The sequence below is a fragment of the Hibiscus syriacus genome, unplaced genomic scaffold (genome assembly GCF_006381635.1).
Source record: "Hibiscus syriacus cultivar Baekdansim isolate YM2019G1 unplaced genomic scaffold, ASM638163v2 tig00008957_pilon, whole genome shotgun sequence".
NCBI classification, from domain to species: Eukaryota; Viridiplantae; Streptophyta; class Magnoliopsida; order Malvales; family Malvaceae; genus Hibiscus; species Hibiscus syriacus.
In genome coordinates, this window is record NW_024062178.1 from 727009 (window position 1) to 745824 (window position 18816).

An 18816-nucleotide genomic window follows, 5' to 3' on the forward strand; every position below is an offset into this window, starting at 1 on the left:
ATATATTATGTTGACATAAAATTATCAATAACTCTGAAAGACGATGAGACGGGGTTCTAGTGGTCTTGGTTTGGTTTTGTCGTGAAGAAGATTTTTCCCTCTACCATCTATTGCATGAACATTTAAAATAATGTAGATTTTTCCCTCTACTATCACGTTGAAAAGATGGCTGTATCCTTTGGTACAGCAACGCAGTATTTATACGGGTATATACACGAACATAAAACACAAGCCAAAAACAAAGCCTTGTACTTTGTTTTCACCAGTTGATTAGCATTTCTTTGTTTACAGAGTAATCTGAAGAGCATTTGATAATGGCGGTTGCTGAGAATTCCGGGGCGAAAGTCGGGTCATCGGGTCGAAATGTGGAGAACACTACGGAAGGTAAGTCCGAAGAAGAAAAACCAGCACCACCTGTCAACGGTAATGGCGATGGCGGTTCGGCTGAGAAGAATCAACAGCAAATGCTTATTGAGCTTAGCAATGTCGAAAATGGGGGAAATGATGAAATTTTGAAGAAAGGAATGAGTGATTTGGCTGAGATGTTGTCTAAGCTTAACCCCACGGCTGAGGAATTCAGACCCCCTTCCCTTGCTAATAATCAGAATTTTAAAGAGAATCGATTTTCTGGAAATGGAAAGGTATATTTTACTTTCTGGGCCAAATTCCATTTGATTCTATGAACCTATATATATATATATATATATATATATATATATAAAAGTTATATTCGGTTGTTTTTATTGATCTTCTCTTGTTCTTTTTCAATCAGAAGAGGAATGATAAGTATAATCAAGGGAAGATAATGTTGAACAAGAAAACAAGCATTGGTCAGGGAGTTGATGCTATTAGGAACACTGTTTATGTTACTGGTGTTGATTATCAGGTGAATATGTTTTCACACTTCTGTTTTGATCATTTTTATTGACCTACTTATATTTAAGTTATGTTTGAATATGAATTTCGAGATATGATATTCTAAGGAACCTTCAAATGCATGAAAAAATTCGATTTATGTTCGTTTTGGCTGGAATCCTCATATTCAATGCATGTTAAAAGCTTAGAAAAACTTGATATATCCAGGTTGGATATGTACCTGTTTCATTTTGTTTGCGTACTGGTGCGATCTATGTTGCTTCGACTTTTCATTTTTATTGAACTGGACCTCGGGTTTGCAGATATGATCCTCCAAATCATCTACATGTATGGAAAGGACAGGAAAAAAAACCGGTATATAGTGAAAATCTTACTGATTGATAGTGCTTGTTATATAGGTTACTGAGGAGCTTCTTGCTGGTCTCTTTCTGAGTTGTGGACCGGTATCGTTTATCCCTCCAATTTAATGAAAAAATTTCAGTTCAACAAACTTAAGTGTTGGATTATTCCCCTGAGATTAACTTCATTCTTGTTTTGATCCATAGATTGTTGATTGTCGCATATGTAGTGATCATATTACAGTTCTCCGATTCGCCTTCGTCGAGTTCTATAATGAAGGTATTACAAACATCTTATGAATTTGGTAACTAACCATTGATATCTTCCATCGTTCCACAGCATCAATGATTCAATGTTTTCGCAGAGGACGCTAACACTGCTTTGAATTTGTCCGGAACCATTCTCGGGTTTTACTCTTTGAAAGTGCTGCCTTCCAAGACTGCAATTGCACCTGTTAACCCAACATATTTGCCCAGGGTAAAGCATGGATATGATGAACAAATTCCATTCACAGTTCAATCTGTTTTAGTTACTCATCTTTGATTGTTTTTATGATCTCCAGTCGGAGGACGAGCGAGAGATGTGTTCAAGGACTGTTTACTGTACAAACATACACAAGAAGGTAGTTTCTAATGTCTCTTATTTTTTCTTGAATGCAAGTGTGATCGACGTAACTGGACCTGGCTTGTTTGTTGAACTGATGCAGGTTACTCAACCTGGCGTCAAGCTCTTCTTCGAATTTTTTTGTGGAAAGGTTTGTTGTTTCCCACGTGACCTATTTTACAAAGATAAAATATAGAAAATGTTATTAACTTTCGATAAAATAGTCACTTTGATTTTTTTTTTTTACATTTTAGCATATACTATTTTATTTTGAGATGGCCTATAATCAGATGAAAACCATTAATTGACTAACAATCAATTCTCTTCGTTGACATGGAAATTCTATGTGTCTAAGGTGATGATGTGACATATGTCACGTGTATATAAGTGATGAAGCGACACATGTCATATGTACGTAAATGATTATATGACACATGCTACGTGTATATAAGTGATACTCTACTATTAGCATATGCCACTTGTTGAAAGTGAAAACATGACACATGTTACATGTATATAATTGATGACGTGACACATATACATAAGCGATAATATGACACATATTACATCATTATTTTAGACACATGACTTATTATGTTCTTGACCAGCTCCGATGAAGATATTTCTCATGTTGAACTTAATGAGTTCGTACTGAACATTTGCTCTTTATGTTAGGTTCAACGTTTGAGGCTAGTGAAAGACTCTCATCATTCAACTCACAGTGCTTTTCTTGAGTTCACTACGGTATTTGCTTATTTGTTAACCTTATTTACTGATACGGTTGTAATATCTAATTTTTTGGTATATATTAAATTATCGATTTGCTGAAGCAACTGGAACTTGCTTGCCAGAGTTCACATAATTTTTGCAAGGATGATGTTTATGCTCTATTTTCACTATCTGCAGGCTGAGAGTGCCATTGCAGCTCTCAACTGCAGTGGTGCAGTTCTGGGATTATTGCCAATAAGGTTGGTTTGTGAGCCTTTTTAGTCTGCAATTTTTCGAATTGTAAAATCCGAAATCTTCCGTAATTTCATGGGATTATTTGCCTGTTACACATGAAGGGTAGCTCCTTCAAAGACACCAATTCGCCGCCGTGCTCCTCGCACCACAACACACTGAATCATCAAGCTGAATCATCCTTGCTTGTTTCTTTTCTCCGAGACTGATCAAGCTACCAATAGATGTATGCGCCCACATGTCATTGATACATCGACACTTTCGAGATACTTTCGGGCTTAATGTTAATCACAGTGGTTTAAGTGCATTGTTGTTTTGTTTTAACTTGTACAGTTATATGGGATTTTAAAGACATGAATGTAGTACTTTATGTTGCATATTACAGTGCATTTTCTAAGACTGAATGTTGCCAAAACCCAGAATTGTTCTAACCAACTGATGACTAAAATAGACGAATCTTTTGTGCAGTGTAGTCATATCCGAGATTCTGTGCTTTACGGATTTCAAGTGAAAATTTTCAAAATATTGATTATTTAATCACAATGGTAGGTTTATCCCTACATTATAAGTTTATTATCTTTGATCACTTATAATTTATATTTATAACATTTTTATTACTGAAATAATAAATATAATTAATTTGATAACATGACATATTCATACGAATAATATTTTTGATTTAATAACATGTCATCAAATTAAAAACATTTAACTCAATAATCAAAATATTATAAATCAATAATATAAATGATAAAAAAAATCATATAAAGATAACGTAAATGATCTATAACATCACATTCTTTTAATCCGGTGAGGAAAAACAAATGTTTATAAAATGAAAATGACCATTTAAATAGTTTCTCGTTATTTTTAATAAAAAACACAACTATTATATACCAACTTTTGCACTAAACTACACTTTGAGGCATTAAAAGAGGATAAAAAATTTAAGTACCAAAGTAAAGAAGGTATATACTTTAAGGGCCTAATTTAAAATAGGATAAAAAAACTTCCAATGAAACCTAAATTTAGAAAACTTCTAAAAACTCTAGGTCAGAGATTAGGACTATAAAGTATAAACCAAAGTTGAAGGTTAATCTTTTGGGCCGAAGTACAACTTTACTCTTATATTAACTTGCAATTTCATAATATAATTTTTCATGTGAATGGAGTCATAGTATAGCAAGCATTAAATTCAGGGTCTAATTTGAATATCATAAGATTAATCCGGTAATAAACGTGCGAATCCTTTCCCACTAGCAACCATACCTTGGAATATAGATCTTGTAAATAGACCAAACCAGTTATTTTTAAGATTTTATTGATTTATACTTCGGTTAATCACAATTTAAATAAACTCTATATAACTAATGAAACCCGTATTCAAAATTGGATGCTCATAAAGAAATTCAAATATGAGTCAAACAGAATGCCAGATATGAATATTTCCCAAGAAAAAAAAAAGTTGGAGCAACAGAGGTTAACCATGATAAAACAGGCAGTAGAATAGTGCTATTCAAACAATGGAGTGCCAAAAGGCTTAAAAGAGTTCAAATGGTAGTAAATTGTATCTAAAGATCAGGATATGCATTTTAACTACAAAACCATACCCCAAAAGGCTTAAAACAGCTGAATTTTGCAGTTCGTCATAATATCCTGCCAGAACAAAAACAGATCATTATTTAGTTAAACGATGATATTAGATAATTAGGATCGTCGGTGAAAGCTAAGCTATTCGGACTCGAGTGTGAATGTTTGATATAGGTTTGTTCAAATTCTTCTAGGATTATATATCCATACTCGGTCTCTAGATATAATTTGGACATCAGTGTCGGACACCGGTAATTCAAACAAAATGAGTCAGAGGATGAAAGGGCAATAGTAGAATAGGGAATTCACGTATAACACAATGATTAAACAATAATGGGCAATTGAGATGAATGCACTCACTATCTTCTTGAAGAAAACGCAGCCCTGGTTGTCCTGTCACATTACAAGACGATCAAACTCAATAGGTTTGAGCCATAAAGAATCTGCTAATAAATGACGTTTATCTGCAGGATTTTACATACCTGCCATGCTGTTTTCCAACGACCTTTGAATTAGATCTTCCATATCCAGAAGCCTTGCTTTCAACACTAGTCACACTTGATCTCTCCAAATTTGACCCATTACTTTCAGCAGGATCTTTACCTTGGCTCAAGTTTTTTACTTTGGAGAAAGCTCCAGACACATGGTTGGAATCACTTGATCGAAGTGCCTTGTTTAGCCGATTAGGCTGTGCAATCGGTGTAACAGCAACAGAAGGCAAAAAGGAGTCTGAAGATGATGCTCCAGCAGCTGCAGCAACTTTAGCAACAGCAGCAGTGGCTGCTATCATCTCTTGTGCTCCCTCTTGAAGCCGAATATAATCACCCTCAATAACAAATAACTGAAATCACATAGCAATCACATTATGAAACCTTCAGAAAATATAACCCCCAGGCCAACAACAAATAAGTAAAAAGTTGCAAGAAACCTTAGGGTGGCTAGCTACAAAGTCATCCAACTTCCCATACTTTTTCTTGTAATCATGCCAGTGAAATGGTGCAAGCATTTTCCCTAGCCTATTTGGCAGCTGCAATTGATTGATCCAAGTCAAAACCCCATTAGTTAGGTTTAATAACACAGGAGCTAAGTTGATTTTAAATAAAACTTAATTGCAGATCAACTAACCGTTGAGCTGATCCGAATGCTGCCACCAGTTGGAACTGTGCGAACTATGCATGCCAACAATGATCTTTCATCAAGCAGAGCAGTCTCTGAAGGTTTAGCTGATTTCAAGATATTAGTCCGCCCGGTTGAAACCGACTTTTCAGGCAAAATAGCATTAGCACCATTGCTGGTTGCTGTTCCATTTAAATTAGCAGAGTGCACCCAAGTATCGGGAGGAGGAGGACTGGCATCAGTACTTGCTTCTTCTGCTGATAGAACTTGGTCCACCAGCACATGACTATTCATGTTCAGAATATTCAGTTCCTGGCCGGTTCAAATTTAAATAGAGATTAGATCCGTGATATTCAACTACCAGAGGTGTAGTCAAACTAACAAACCTTGGATTCAGAGCTCTGTTCACGAGTGGCTAACGTCAATGCATCATGAAATTGTGAGGAAACCTGCTCCAAGCTTGACTCAGTTTGGGGATTCATAACATAACTCGATTTACTTGAATCAAGGACCTGCAAAAAAAGGCAAGTTACAAGAACAAATGCTGACAATACTTCGTATTGTGAATGGAAACTTCTCGATTCAAAGAACCTGTGGTTTCACAGCAGATGAAGATATCACAGAATTGAGCTCCGGCCCTTGGTTAATATGATCTAGATGGTCTGGACTAACAGCTTGTTCATTGACAGACATTTCATATTCATGCTTCAAGTCTGACCTCCCAAAGCTTTGATCAGTTTGGGATGGTGGAAGTTGATTCTGAGCAGATATCTGGAAAGCTTCTGATGACATCTGAAAAATATGATGTCAAACCTTTATACATAACAAAGAAACCCAGGGACAAAATTGATAAAGCATTGGTTTGACAATACCTGTTGGTTCTGCCACTGTTGGTGGGACAAAATTGTTGGCATTGAGTACTGTCCACCATGAGATGCCACAGAATGGGGAAAACCCTGTTGATGCATTACAAATGAATGCAGAGCAGTCACCTGCCCAGGTGGGAGGTATGAAGGCATCCCATGTAGAGATGATGGAGCAATTGGAACAATCGGAATATGGCCATCATGATTCTGATAATTAAAAAAACAATTAAAACCTAATAGAAAGTGGCTATTTTCAAAGAGCCCCAAACTTTACAACTAAGATTTTCTAAAATGAGATTACTTGCACCATCTCAAACCACTACTAGATGGACTGTACAAAGTGGAAGGGAGGTGAGTATATACCCACAACTTTAGTATAACTAAAGATTCCGCTATATGAGATTTTTCCAAAGAAATACTTACCATATGAAGAAAAGCATACAGCTATAATCACTATAAAGATTTTTATAAATATTAAATCTCTGATTCAAACACAATCTAGGCAATGCCACGTTGGAAACACCAGCAGTCTTACCTCTGTTGGCACATTACCATCTGAAGTAAATGACTGAACACTGTCTGAAGCATCATTTGAAATGGCCCATGCATTGTTTGTTGAAACACTTCCATTTGAATCCACTTGGTTTCCATCATTTTTACCAAACTGAGAGAAATTTTCTGGTTTTGCTTGGGATGCATGTGATTCATCAGTGTAAGAACTGTTCCTCGTTCTTGCAGCAGCCAGCTGGAGCTGATGTATTGTATGTAAATGAAGTCTCTCCATCTCCGCAAACTAAAACAACCAGGAAAAGGGTCAATCCAAATTCTCCGAAAATTGCATCAAATCTAGTTATTCAAGGGAAGTACAAAAAAGAAACTAAAAGCTCATCAACCTGTCTCTGACAGCCATGCCAGAGCTGGTTATACTGCTCTGTGCGTTCTCGCAGTTCAGCCTGTAAGGAGTGATTTGTATTTGACTGTAAAGCATCCATCTCCTGGACACGAGAAATCCAAGTCTGAGCCTCCCTCAATTGTTCATCCTTATAAAGAATGGCTTCCTGAGCAGCCCTATGCTGAAGAAGAAACTTAACTATCATTAGGGCAAACAATAATACAGTTGATTGAAATTGTTGCATGAATACCATTTTCAACAGAAAAATACCATTCTTGTAAATTACGTTGCATGAAAATAAATATTGTAATTTGTTCTCTTCAGTGTAGAGTTCTTTTCAACCAGGTGGAAGACAGAGAAGATTCTTCCAAGTCCTGGAAGAATATCTATTTTAGATGTAAATTTAGAAAACAGGATTTAAATTATTAGTGAACTCATTTTTTTGGTTTATTTTATTTTTATTAGTCTTTATCTGGGTTAGCTACGATTTAATTTCTCATGGACTTAAACCAGTGGTGTATGGTAGGCCTACTCTGTTTGGAAATTAGATCAGGTTTTGATAATTGACATTCTTGGTATTGAGAACTTTTACTTGATACAATCAATATTCAAGACTGCTACGCCTACAATCATTGATTATTGTTACTTAGGGTTGCTTGTTCTATTTCACAGTGAAGCAAAATATTCACAATTTAACCTCCGGGACTGAAAATTAAGAAAATATACATTAAAAAATATGTACCTGTTCCTGCAGCTCAGTAAGCTGCCTCTCTTTCTCTTGAATGTGCTCTTGAAGATCATGAATCTGTTTCAGGTGTTGAGCTCTCTCAGCTTCTGAATGATCACGTTCTCTTCTGCCAAAAGAAAAAGAACAGGAACCCATCTCAATTTCAGAACATTCGAACCTCAGAAGCTAGTTTAATATATTAAAAAACAATCACCGATAACTGCTGTTGCTAATTATTAGGAAATATTGTTCACAGACAAATATAAGCTAATATATTAACTCAACCCTTGGATAAGTTTAGAAACTTTCAGTGGTACACATCAATAGTACTGCTTTAAGGTTTATGTTTACAATAAATAAAGAAGATCCAAAAGACACACACACCTGAAGGTTGCCAGCTCCTTATTTTGCTCCCTGAGAAGGTCTTCCTTTGCCCAGGCCTGCCACTTTAATCAAGGAGCATTAATTTATACATGACTGAAAAGACCACTATTTTGAAAGAAGAGAATTTCCAAAAGCAGAATGAACAAATCAACAGACCTCTTCTCTTTCTACTTTGATGGCGTGTAGTTCTCTATCTTTCTCTTCCATCTTCCTTTTCAATTCATTTATGGTCTTTTCACTTTCGTGGATTTTCTCCTAACACAAATAAAGCCAAAATACAGGTTGAAAGGGGCAAAAAGACAGCATCTGCGTAGAATTTGCTTGTCTCATGCTTGGTAAAATTTCAAGTGTCAATGAATCCAATCAGTGTTTTAAAAACCATTTCAAACATGACATGTTGAATATATGATTTCAAAATAAAATAATAATAGATCTTGGATTCAAATCCATTAAAAAGGCAGATTTTACTCATTCACTCACTTTAACAGTCGATTCAAGACGTAAGTTTCTTAATTTTTATATCTTACACATGAAACTTAATTACTTTTTTCTCCTTTTTATAAATTAAAGATCATATAAAATATTATACATTCATATAAAACTATACTTTTTTCTTTTCTCAGAAAGTTGAGGTTCAGAACAATAATGATACAAATCACACTCTAAAGTCAAACCTCAAGCTTAGCAGTGGCAGTGACATGGGCCTTGATTTTAGCATCACAACTACTCTGTATATCCAGGATCCTTGGTCTGGCAATTGCTTGAGCTCGGAGTTCAACCTCCATCTGTTGGAGATCTTCTCTCTGTTTAGTAACACTGTGAATCCGCTGCTGCAATATGCCATCATCCAAACTTCCATCAACCGTAATAGAAAAGAAGTCCACATCAGCAGGCTCTCTTCCATGCTGCATATTGATAAGGTTTCAACCATTGTTTAAATTTCATTGTTCTCAAACTGGATTTTGTTTTTAGTACCATGAAACTTACCTGGTATATGTTTCTCTCATCTGATTGTTCCAACTTTGATCTTTCCAGATCCTGCAATATTGCCAGAAATCTGAATAAAACAAACAATCAACACCAACTGCCCACTAATAATAGTAGCAATTATAATCTTTCATGGCTTAATCAGGCATTAACTTGATGCTCGATTCTTCCCTTCACAGCTTGACATTTCCGACTCTTGGGATGAAGGAAACACTTAAAACAGTTTAAACCAAATTCAGATTCCGAGTTATTTAACAACCAACAAACCACAACTTGACACCAAAGTGAGCTAAATAAATTATATTAATGAAAAACTTCTGCAGAAAGGGTAAAATAAGTACCTATTAATGATGAATAATCAAAGGATATACCGTTGAAATGTAAACAAATTAACCCTAAAAGATTAGGAAAAAAGAAAAGACAACCCCTAATTTTTTAGCTCATAGGGAACAGTGGAGAATACCAAATAGGCAAATAGTGGTTGTTACATTAAATTAGTGCAGGTACTTGTCCTTTTTTCTAATCTCAAGACAATTAGGAATTTCATATTCGAAACAGAATTTATCCGCATTTCAATAATTTTCTCATAAACCAGATAAAATGGAAAGCAAAAGTTATCATGGTTAGATGTAAATCACCACTTCAACCCCGAGGTTTTGAACCACTTGAAGTTCGGAAACGGCACGCCACTCCTTCCGAGATGGTGATGTCATCGGCAGCGAACCACTCCGTCCAGCGGAGACACTAGCCGCGACCTCCATTGAATCAGAATGTCTCACAATGCTCCAACTCTCCCACTTTCTCTATCTGCAGAAAAGCAGACACGAAAACAGTGGAAGAAAAGAAAAATAAATAAATAAATGTTTTCCGACGATGAAATAAACCAAAACCCTAGAACTGAAGAATTTAGGAGGAGGAGGTAATAAGGTAAAAGAGATAACAAAAATGGGGGACGCTGGGTTAGGGTTTAAGGATTGGAGGGTTTTTTGGATAATTTTGAGATTGTGTTTTTTTTAGATTTAAACGCCAATTACGAGAGGGAAAGATGGTTGTGCCTTCGTGAAATCTCTACCCAGCCTAGAGTCCCGCCATTTATACGGCAACTTCATCTACAACATTATGATTCCATCACGCTTTCCCGGTGGCGCGTGTCATCTACGTTACTGGTCTAGTCAAGATCTTATTGACTGAAAGCTTCCAATGTAAACGCCGTGGAGGAGGCCCAGGCCCTTGAGCCTTGAAATTATTGGCCGAAGTAGCCCATTGGTCTTGAAATTTTGGCCAAATTTTCGAAAGTTAAAATTTTTGTTTATAAATAAATTAACATTTAATTTTTAAATTTAACAATTTATTAACTTAACATTAAATTATTTTAAAATTATATTAATATTAGGATTTAATAATTTTCTCAACTAATATCATAACTTAAATTTTATAATAGTGTAAGGTAGAGTCTTAGGCGCTCCTCCCCTCCCTCCTCTGTTTAATATATCGGATCAATTTTTCTTTTTTTATTTGTGTAATTAGTGGTAGTACTTACTTTGATATTGATAGGTAATCTTCGGTTTTTTATCTTTTTATTTTTTTATTTAATAAGAATAATTATATCTTTATTATAGTTTTTTTATCTTTATGATATATTTTTCATCTTTTTTTCTCAATAGTTTGCTGTTCTTTTATTTATTTATTCTATTACGTTTTACTCTTATGGAAATGTAAGAGAATTTGTGTTTTTTTTAATTCATGGCCCGCATTTTTTAAAATTATTACCCTGAAATTTTTATGACAAAAAATTATCATGGTATATGTAAGTAGTAGTATAGTAACTAGTGCTTATCAATTAAACAGTTTTTCAACAAGCATTTTCTATTAGATTAAAGGCCCCATTTAAGTCTATTTATTTTAGCGTTGTGTTGTAAGTTTTAAACTTATCATCGATAAGCCGTTCATCTTTTTTTTTATTCATCAATGGAGGTATCAATTTTAATATTGTTTATCGACCATCATTATTTTTTATTGTCCTTTTATTTTCTTTTTTTCCAATAAGTTTGTCTGTATAACACGTTTTCCTCTGCCTTTTGGCATGTTTTTTTATCGTTTGACTGTTGTTTTCATTTATATTTTTCTAAGAATTGATTAGACATCGCCATGACTGATAAGATGACATTTATATGATATATTATTTATACACCCTGCTTTGGATCATCAGATTGGATTTAGATACCCGTTATGCTTTCGTTGATAGCTTTTCACGTTGCTCAAGTCTGATTTGCAGTTTGTCGGTAGTCTTTCAGTAGTTTGATCCCCTTTTGTGGTTCGTTTGCCGATACGATCATATATGTTTGTATCTATATATGTTTTGTATCTATATCTTTGTTCGAGTTTTCTTGGTTAGATTTTAATCTTTCCCTGTATGGTACTGATGTGATTTTAAGTTGCTAGTTTTGTTTCAATTATTATAGGAAATTGTTCTAATTATGTGTTTAATTTACGATTATGATTGTAAATCTTTGTTGTAATTTAAAACATTTCTTATTTTGAATAAAATTACTTATTTATTTAAAAAAATATTTATTTTATGCGTCTTATATCGTATTTTGTGTTTCCTCTTCTATTTTTGCAGTGGCTGCAGTGTTCAGCTTGGCATATAAACTTCAGCCTGCCATTATATTTATTCTTGAGGTTGATAGTTTTCTGGGTCAGCGTCGTAATACATATCATGAATGGCATTAAGGGATGGGTTTACCACTGATCGTGAGTATTTTTGTGCCAATAAGTTATTATATACTGTTATCAATCCAATTCAAAGTACCGTCCTTCGGGTTTTGTGATGAAGGGTTATCTAGAATGTAATAGGGATAGTTTTTAAATTATAATATAGGAGTGAATACTTGTATATTGTTGTGCAGAGAATGCCCGAGTTATGGTTCTTACTGTAACATATCGGCCATCTGAACTAGATGAAGCCATCCTCAGGCTTTTGAGATTGTACCACGGGACCACAGGGAGAGAGCTGAGATACTGAAGGTGATTTTGAAGGGTGAAAGTGTTGAAGAAAACATAAACTTTGACTCCATAGTCAGTTTGTGTGAAGGGTCCGATATTCTCCAACCCTGCAAAAAAGCATCATACTTTCCTATTAGAAAATTGGTGAGTCAGAATGAGGTAGAGTATGAGATTCTATGAGAGTAAAAGTTGAATTTGAATGTAGAATCGATGAACTCCAATACCTTACTTATATAGCCTTCTTATTTTTTATAATCTCTGATATAAATTCATGCGTGTTGCGGAAGACGGCTATCGGATAGATCAAAATCGCAACTGATAATTTGAGAAAATAAAAATGAAGATAAAAGAGACACAAAATTTACGTGAAAACCCCCTAAAAATTTATGGTAAAAACTACGGGCAACGGTAGAAGAATTTCACTATGAGAAAATAGGAATTACAACCTCTCTCGATCTACCAAGGAGAAAACAATGATAATTCTCTCTAGATAAAAAGGAAAAAACAACTCTCAAGAAACTCTCTAAAATCTCTCTAGTATTGGAAGAAAGCTATAATGCTTTGGGATGGTTTTGAAGCTAAATGAGCTAGGGTATTTATAGTTAAAGCTCTAAGGACTAATTTGTAAATACCCTAAATTATAATAGCTAAAATTGAGGTTTTACCATTGTTGAAAAAATCAACAAATGCTGCATCCATTTAATTCCACTGAAAGCGACCAAATTTGCCATGTGCAAAGCCATCAAAATTGATTTTGTGCAATTTGACTTTCAACAATCTCCCACTTGAAGATTTGATTGGAACAATCATATCTTCATATCATTCTTTCTACCTTGTACCATCATGTTGCTTACGTCTATGACAGGCCACACGATGATCGACACCAAGTAAATTTATTAGCGTTGATCGCCTTTGTCATGAAATCTGCTATGTTGTCTTTGGTATGGATCTTCTGCATATCCACTGTTCCTTCTTCTACCTTTTCACGAATGAAGTGGTACTGAACTCGTATGTGTTTTGTCCTTGAATGAAATGCTGGATTCCTTGCTAGATGCAAGGCGCTTTGACTGTCACAAAAAAGAGAAACATTCTCTTTATTGTGCCCAAGCTCCTCCAATAACATCTTCAACCAAATTGCTTTTTTACTGACTTGTGTAGCTGCTACATATTCTGCCTCTGTTGTGGATGTAGCCACAACTGACTGCAATTTTGAAACCCAGCTTACAGCTCCACCAGCAACTTTGAACACATATCCTGTAGTAGATTTGCTTTTATCCAAATCCCCTGCATAGTCAGAATCAACATACCCATTGATAAGTAAGTTTGATCCTCTGTAATATAATGCAACATTTGAGATCCCTTTGATGTATCTTAGGATCCTCTTTACTGTATTCCAATGCTCTTTGCCTGGATTCGCCATGTACCGACTAACCACTCCCACTACTTGTGCAATGTCTGATCTTGTGCATATCATAGAGAACATTAAAATTCCCACTACTGATGCATACGGTACTCGAGACATCTCCATCCTCTCTTCTTCACTGCTAGGACTCATACTGGAGGATAATTTGAAGTTAATAGGAAGAGGGGTAGAAATTGGCTTACAATCTTGCATGTTGAATCGTGACAAGATCTTCCTTCAAGTAATTCTTTTGTGAAAGCCAAATCTTCCTATTACTTCTGTCTCGGTGAATTTGCATCCCTAGAATCTTGTTTGCTGATCCCAAGTCCTTCATTTCAAATTCCCTAGCCAGTTGTGCCTTCAAATTTTCATTATGATCTTTATTGGGTCCTGAAACCAACATGTCATCCACATACTATAGCAATATAACAAAATCATTATCACCAGACCTCTTGAAATAAGCACAAGGGTCTGCATTAAGTCTGTTGTATCCAAGGCACATAATGAAGGAATCAAATCTCTTATACCAACACCTCGGCGCCTGCTTTAGACCGTACAGAGATTTGTTCAACCTGCAAACCAAGTTCTTCTTTTCGTCTTCTTCAAAACCTTCAGGCTGAAGCATATAAATCTCTTCTTCAAGATTTCCATGAAGAAAAGTTGTTTTAACATCTAGCTGTTCTAGATGTAAATTCAATGTAGCACACATTGCCAAGACTACTCGAACTGTTGTTAGTCGAACCACAGGAGAAAAAATTTCATTGAAATCAATACATTCTTTCTGAGCATATCCTTTGACCACCAGTCTTGCACGATACCTCTCCACTTGATCGTCACCATTTTGCTTGATTTTGAAAACCCATTTGTTACCAATTGCCTTCATTCCTTGTGGTAGTGGCACAAGGTCCCATGTATTATTTTTATGAAGGGCTTCGATTTCTTCTTGCATCGCCATCATCCACAGTGAAGCATCTGAGTTGTTTATTGCCTCCTGGTATGTTGATGGCTCACCGTCCTCTGTTAAAAGGTAGTATGCAATATTACCTTCTATAACATAATCTGAGTGCCAATTGGGACGTCTTCTCACATGATCTGATTGACGAGTTGTTGGAGCTTCAGAACTCTCTGGTTCTTGTTCGTCATGTGCTGGTTCTACTTCAGAAGAATCTCCTTCTTCAAACTCTTTTTCCACATGTATCTGAGTAGTCTCTGACTTTTCAGCGCTATCATCGTCTTCTTTTCTTTGTAGTTTATCTTCTACAAAGATAACATCCCTGCTAATGATCACTTTGCGGGCAGTGGGATCCCACAAGCGATACCCCTTTACTCCATCAGCATACCCTAAGAATTTGTATTTTCTGGATTTTGGATCCAACTTTGAAATTTCTTAGGCGTTGCACATCACGTACACAATACTTCCAAATACATGGAGGTTTGAATAATCAACTGGTTTACTAGTCCACATCTCTATTGGTGTCTTCAGCTCTATTGCAGTTGATGGAGCTCGATCCACCAAATAACAGGCGGTATTGACTGCTTCTGCCCAGAATGATTTTTCTAGGCCTGCGTCTCTCAACATTGCTCTTGTTCTTTCTAACAAGGTTCTGTTCATCCGCTCTGCCACTCCATTTTGTTGAGGAGTGTTCACCACTGTGAACTGTCTTTTGATGTATTATTTCCTGCAAAAGTCATCAAATTCTTCGCTTGTGTATTCTCCTCTATTATCTGTTCTGAAACACTTGATCTTATTTCCAGAATCAAGTTCCACCCGCGCTTTGAAGTTTTTGAAAGTTGAAAACACGTCTGACTTCTTCTTAATAGGGTGCACCCAACATCTCCTGGAGTAGTCATCAATAAATGATACAAAGTATTTTGCTCCACCTAGGGATGTTACTGGTGCTTGCCATACGTCAGAGTGAACCAATTCTATAATACTTTTGCCTCTAGAATTTGATGTGTTGAATTTCAACCGGTGCTACTTACTTGTTATGCAATGCTCACACAAAGGAAGCGATACATTTGTTAAGCCTGGAAGTAGTTTTTGCTCCACAAGGACTTTCATTCCTTGTTCTGACATGTGTCCAAGTTTATTATGCCATAGTATTGCAGAATCTGAACTACATGAGGCAACAGAGGCTTCTGCTTCTAGCAATGTCTCTCCCTTCAGCATGTACAAGTTTGCAGCTATCTTTTCACCTTTCAGCACCACAAGCGTTCCACGGAACACCTTCATGATTCCTTTCCGTGTTTCAATCTTGCTAGCATTATTATCCAACAATCCGTAGGATAATAAATTTTTCTTCAGACCTTTCACGTGCCGCACATCTCGAACAACTTTAATTGTTCCATCATACATCTTCAATTTGATGGTTCCTACACCAACGATCTCTAAGGCATGATCATTGCAACTATACACAGATCCTCCTGAGATAGATTCATAATGATGGAACCATTCTCTTCTTGAGGTCATGTGATATGTCGCTCCCGAATCAATGAGCCATATATCTGCAAATCTTTTTCTACCTTCCACGGTGGTTGACGCTTCACAGCATAGAGCATCTTCATCATCTGAAGTGTTTGCGGTATTGCCTTGTGGATTGGAGTTTTTATTTAGACTCCAACAATCCTTCTTCAAGTGACCATTCTTTCCACAGTAGTAGCACTTTAAATTCTTCTTGCTCCTCGACTTCGATCTACCATGTTTATGACTGATGCTTTGGCCACGTTTTGTTGATCTTCCTCTCATCGTTGTCAACGCTTCTGCTTGTTGCAGATTTACTTGTCTGTCTTCCTTGTTCTTGCGCCGATTTTCTTCTTGTAGAACAACAGCTGCAACGTCATTGAAGACTAGACTGGTGACATTACTGTTTGTCAAGTTGATGATGAGTTGATCGTACGAATCCGGTAGACTTTGAAGTAGAAGTTCAGCACGTTCTTGTTCTCATATTTTACAGCTTAAGAATGTAAGCTGAGAAAATAAGGTGTTCAGTGTATTTAAGTGCTCCGTCACTGAAGTAGATTCTGGCATACGGAGAGTGTACAATTTCCTCTTAAGGAAAATTTTATTGTGCAGCGATGTGGCCTCGTACAATTTGATGAGATGATCCCATATCTCCTTAGCTGTCTTCTTTTCCTCGATGCTTGACAATACTTCATCTGCTAATGCTAGATGAAAGTTTGCCATAGCATTCCCATCCATCTCGTTCCATTTGATGTCATCTGCGAAATCCACCGGCCTTTCATTGATAGCCGCTAGACACCCGTCTTTCCTTAGGATGACATTCATCTTCAATTTTCACAATGAGAAATTTCTCTCATTGAACTTTTCAATATCAAATTTCGTTGCCATTGCTTCGTTTACGGATAGCTCCCACTATTTCACTATCGTGAATAGTTCTCTAGAACCTTCAAAGAATGGGTAATAACTTCTTATTTTCTTATGTTGGAGGATCCACCTTTTGGTGGTAACCACAAAGACAATAAGCAGATATTACACACTCTAATCTAGCTTTGATACCAATTATTGCGGAAGACGGCTATCGGATAGAGTAAAATCGCAACTGATAATTTGAGAAAATAAAAATAAAGATAAAAGAGACACAAAATTTACGTGGAAAACCCCTAAAAATTTAGGGTAAAAAACACGGGCAACGGTAGAAGAATTTCACTATGAGAAAATAGGAATTACAACCTCTCTCGATCTACCAAGGAGAAAACAATGATAATTCTCTCTAGATAAAAAAGAGAAAACAACTATCAAGAAACTCTTTAAAATCTCTCTAGTATTGGATGAAAGCTAGAATGATTTGGGATGGTTTTGAAGCTAAATGAGCTAGGGTATTTATAGTTGAAGCTCTAAGGACTAATTTGTAAATATCCTAAATTACAATGGCTAAAATTGAGGTTTTACCATTGTTGAAAAAATCAACAAATGCTACATCCATTTAATTCCACCGAAAGCCACCGAATTTGCCATGTGTAAAGCCATCAAAATTGATTTTGTGCAATTTGACTTTCAACAATGCGTTCATCCTTGGTGACACGTATAGTCGGTTTTTCATCTTATTCTTGTCCATATTTGATTTTTTAGGTCAGAGACAATTATCACAAACTGATTTGGAGGGAGTTCTTGCCACATGGAGGAAGACGGGGGTTTGTGCAAATGAATACAGCAGGTTAAGTTGACAAGTTCCTGGATGGTCGAGGCAAACTAGAGTGAATCCAATGATTATCAGGTTCAAGCTGCCATTAATGAACTCTCCAAGCTCGCATTGCTAACCTTCAATCAGATTCTCAGAACACCTGAAAATTCCTCATCTTTTTACTCATATTTGTATAATTGTATGCAATCCGGCTTTGTTTTATGTAAAAGATACTTGATCAACATTATTATTGATTACTGCAATATAAATTTCGAAGAGATTTCGTCCCAAAGGATATTGGTAGCTTATAATTTATCCAATCTATTGGGTTTTTAATATAAATAACTCAAAATTATATATGGATTATAATTCAATTCGCAATGTGATAGTAAATTATACATGTTGCTAAACTCAAACGTAATTGCGAATATAATGAATGTTATTATGGTTGTCGGAACCGTCTTTCGGGAGGGCTCGGAATTGGGCTTCGACTTAGGAAAATGGATTGGGTTAGAGTCGTCACCGATCATTCATTTAAAAATAAATAGGTTGACCGGATACCTTATTTCTTACCTGATCTGCGTCTTACCAATGATATGTCGGATTCGGGAGTCGGTTACGATCAATGAAGGATTAGCACCCTTGAACCGCCCTTTCGGTAGCACATAATTTCCAGTTATCTTACTTTAAGAAAATGATAACTTTAAATAAAAAAGGTAAAATAACGAGTCAAATTACTTACCTCTAATCATTTTGAAAACGAACCCTTAAAGAATCAAGAAAAACGTTAAAAAAACAAAGGTGATGAAGATAAAGTGAAAATAAAGAAAGAAAAATAAAGAAGAGAAAATAAGTAAATAACGACAGATAAAATAAAGATGAAGTGGAAATGAAATGTACACAAAAGTTTTTTAAAAAAATAATAT

The 18816-nt window shown here is 35.8% G+C and overlaps 2 protein-coding genes across 5 annotated transcripts; one reads left to right on the top strand and one right to left on the bottom strand.

Annotated features, from left to right (window-relative positions):
* The first annotated feature begins 241 nt into the window (after positions 1-241).
* On the top strand, positions 242-3154 carry LOC120202640 (polyadenylate-binding protein-interacting protein 10-like). Of its 3 annotated transcripts, none has more exons than XM_039203055.1 (10): positions 242-641; positions 773-886; positions 1275-1319; positions 1422-1494; positions 1580-1692; positions 1778-1837; positions 1922-1969; positions 2494-2562; positions 2725-2786; positions 2883-3154. In XM_039203055.1, exons 1-10 carry the CDS (start codon positions 315-317, stop codon positions 2938-2940), a joined length of 969 nt encoding a protein of 322 aa, XP_039058986.1. In that variant the 5' UTR covers positions 242-314; the 3' UTR covers positions 2941-3154. The 3 variants fall into 3 exon arrangements, with proteins under 3 accessions (XP_039058986.1, XP_039058987.1, XP_039058988.1); XM_039203056.1 differs by having other exon boundaries at positions 776-886; XM_039203057.1 differs by having other exon boundaries at positions 800-886.
* A 1111-nt stretch (positions 3155-4265) lies between these two features.
* LOC120202641 lies at positions 4266-10513 on the bottom strand. Of its 2 annotated transcripts, none has more exons than XM_039203059.1 (16): positions 9979-10513; positions 9341-9391; positions 9028-9258; positions 8510-8608; positions 8354-8409; positions 7985-8096; positions 7244-7423; positions 6886-7143; positions 6357-6557; positions 6076-6276; positions 5871-5996; positions 5494-5796; positions 5297-5395; positions 4851-5209; positions 4729-4761; positions 4266-4434 (listed from the first exon to the last, which is right to left on the bottom strand). In XM_039203059.1, coding segments are annotated over exons 1-16 (2433 nt in total). In that variant the 5' UTR covers positions 10102-10513; the 3' UTR covers positions 4266-4433. The 2 variants fall into 2 exon arrangements, with proteins under 2 accessions (XP_039058990.1, XP_039058989.1); XM_039203058.1 differs by having other exon boundaries at positions 8354-8415.
* Between the last annotated feature and the right edge of the window lie 8303 nt (positions 10514-18816).

Coding starts and splice junctions, on each gene's coding strand:
- LOC120202641 (XM_039203058.1), bottom strand. CDS start 10,101: ATGGAGGTCGCGGCTAGTGTCTCCGCTGGACGGAGTGGTTCGCTGCCG. Junction 5,396..5,493: donor GCATTCGGATCAGCTCAACG/GTTAGTTGATCT, acceptor AATCAATTGCAG/CTGCCAAATAGGCTAGGGAA. Junction 4,762..4,850: donor GTTGGAAAACAGCATGGCAG/GTATGTAAAATC, acceptor GTAATGTGACAG/GACAACCAGGGCTGCGTTTT.
- LOC120202640 (XM_039203055.1), top strand. CDS start 315: ATGGCGGTTGCTGAGAATTCCGGGGCGAAAGTCGGGTCATCGGGTCGA. Junction 1,838..1,921: donor GTACAAACATACACAAGAAG/GTAGTTTCTAAT, acceptor GAACTGATGCAG/GTTACTCAACCTGGCGTCAA. Junction 1,970..2,493: donor TCGAATTTTTTTGTGGAAAG/GTTTGTTGTTTC, acceptor TCTTTATGTTAG/GTTCAACGTTTGAGGCTAGT.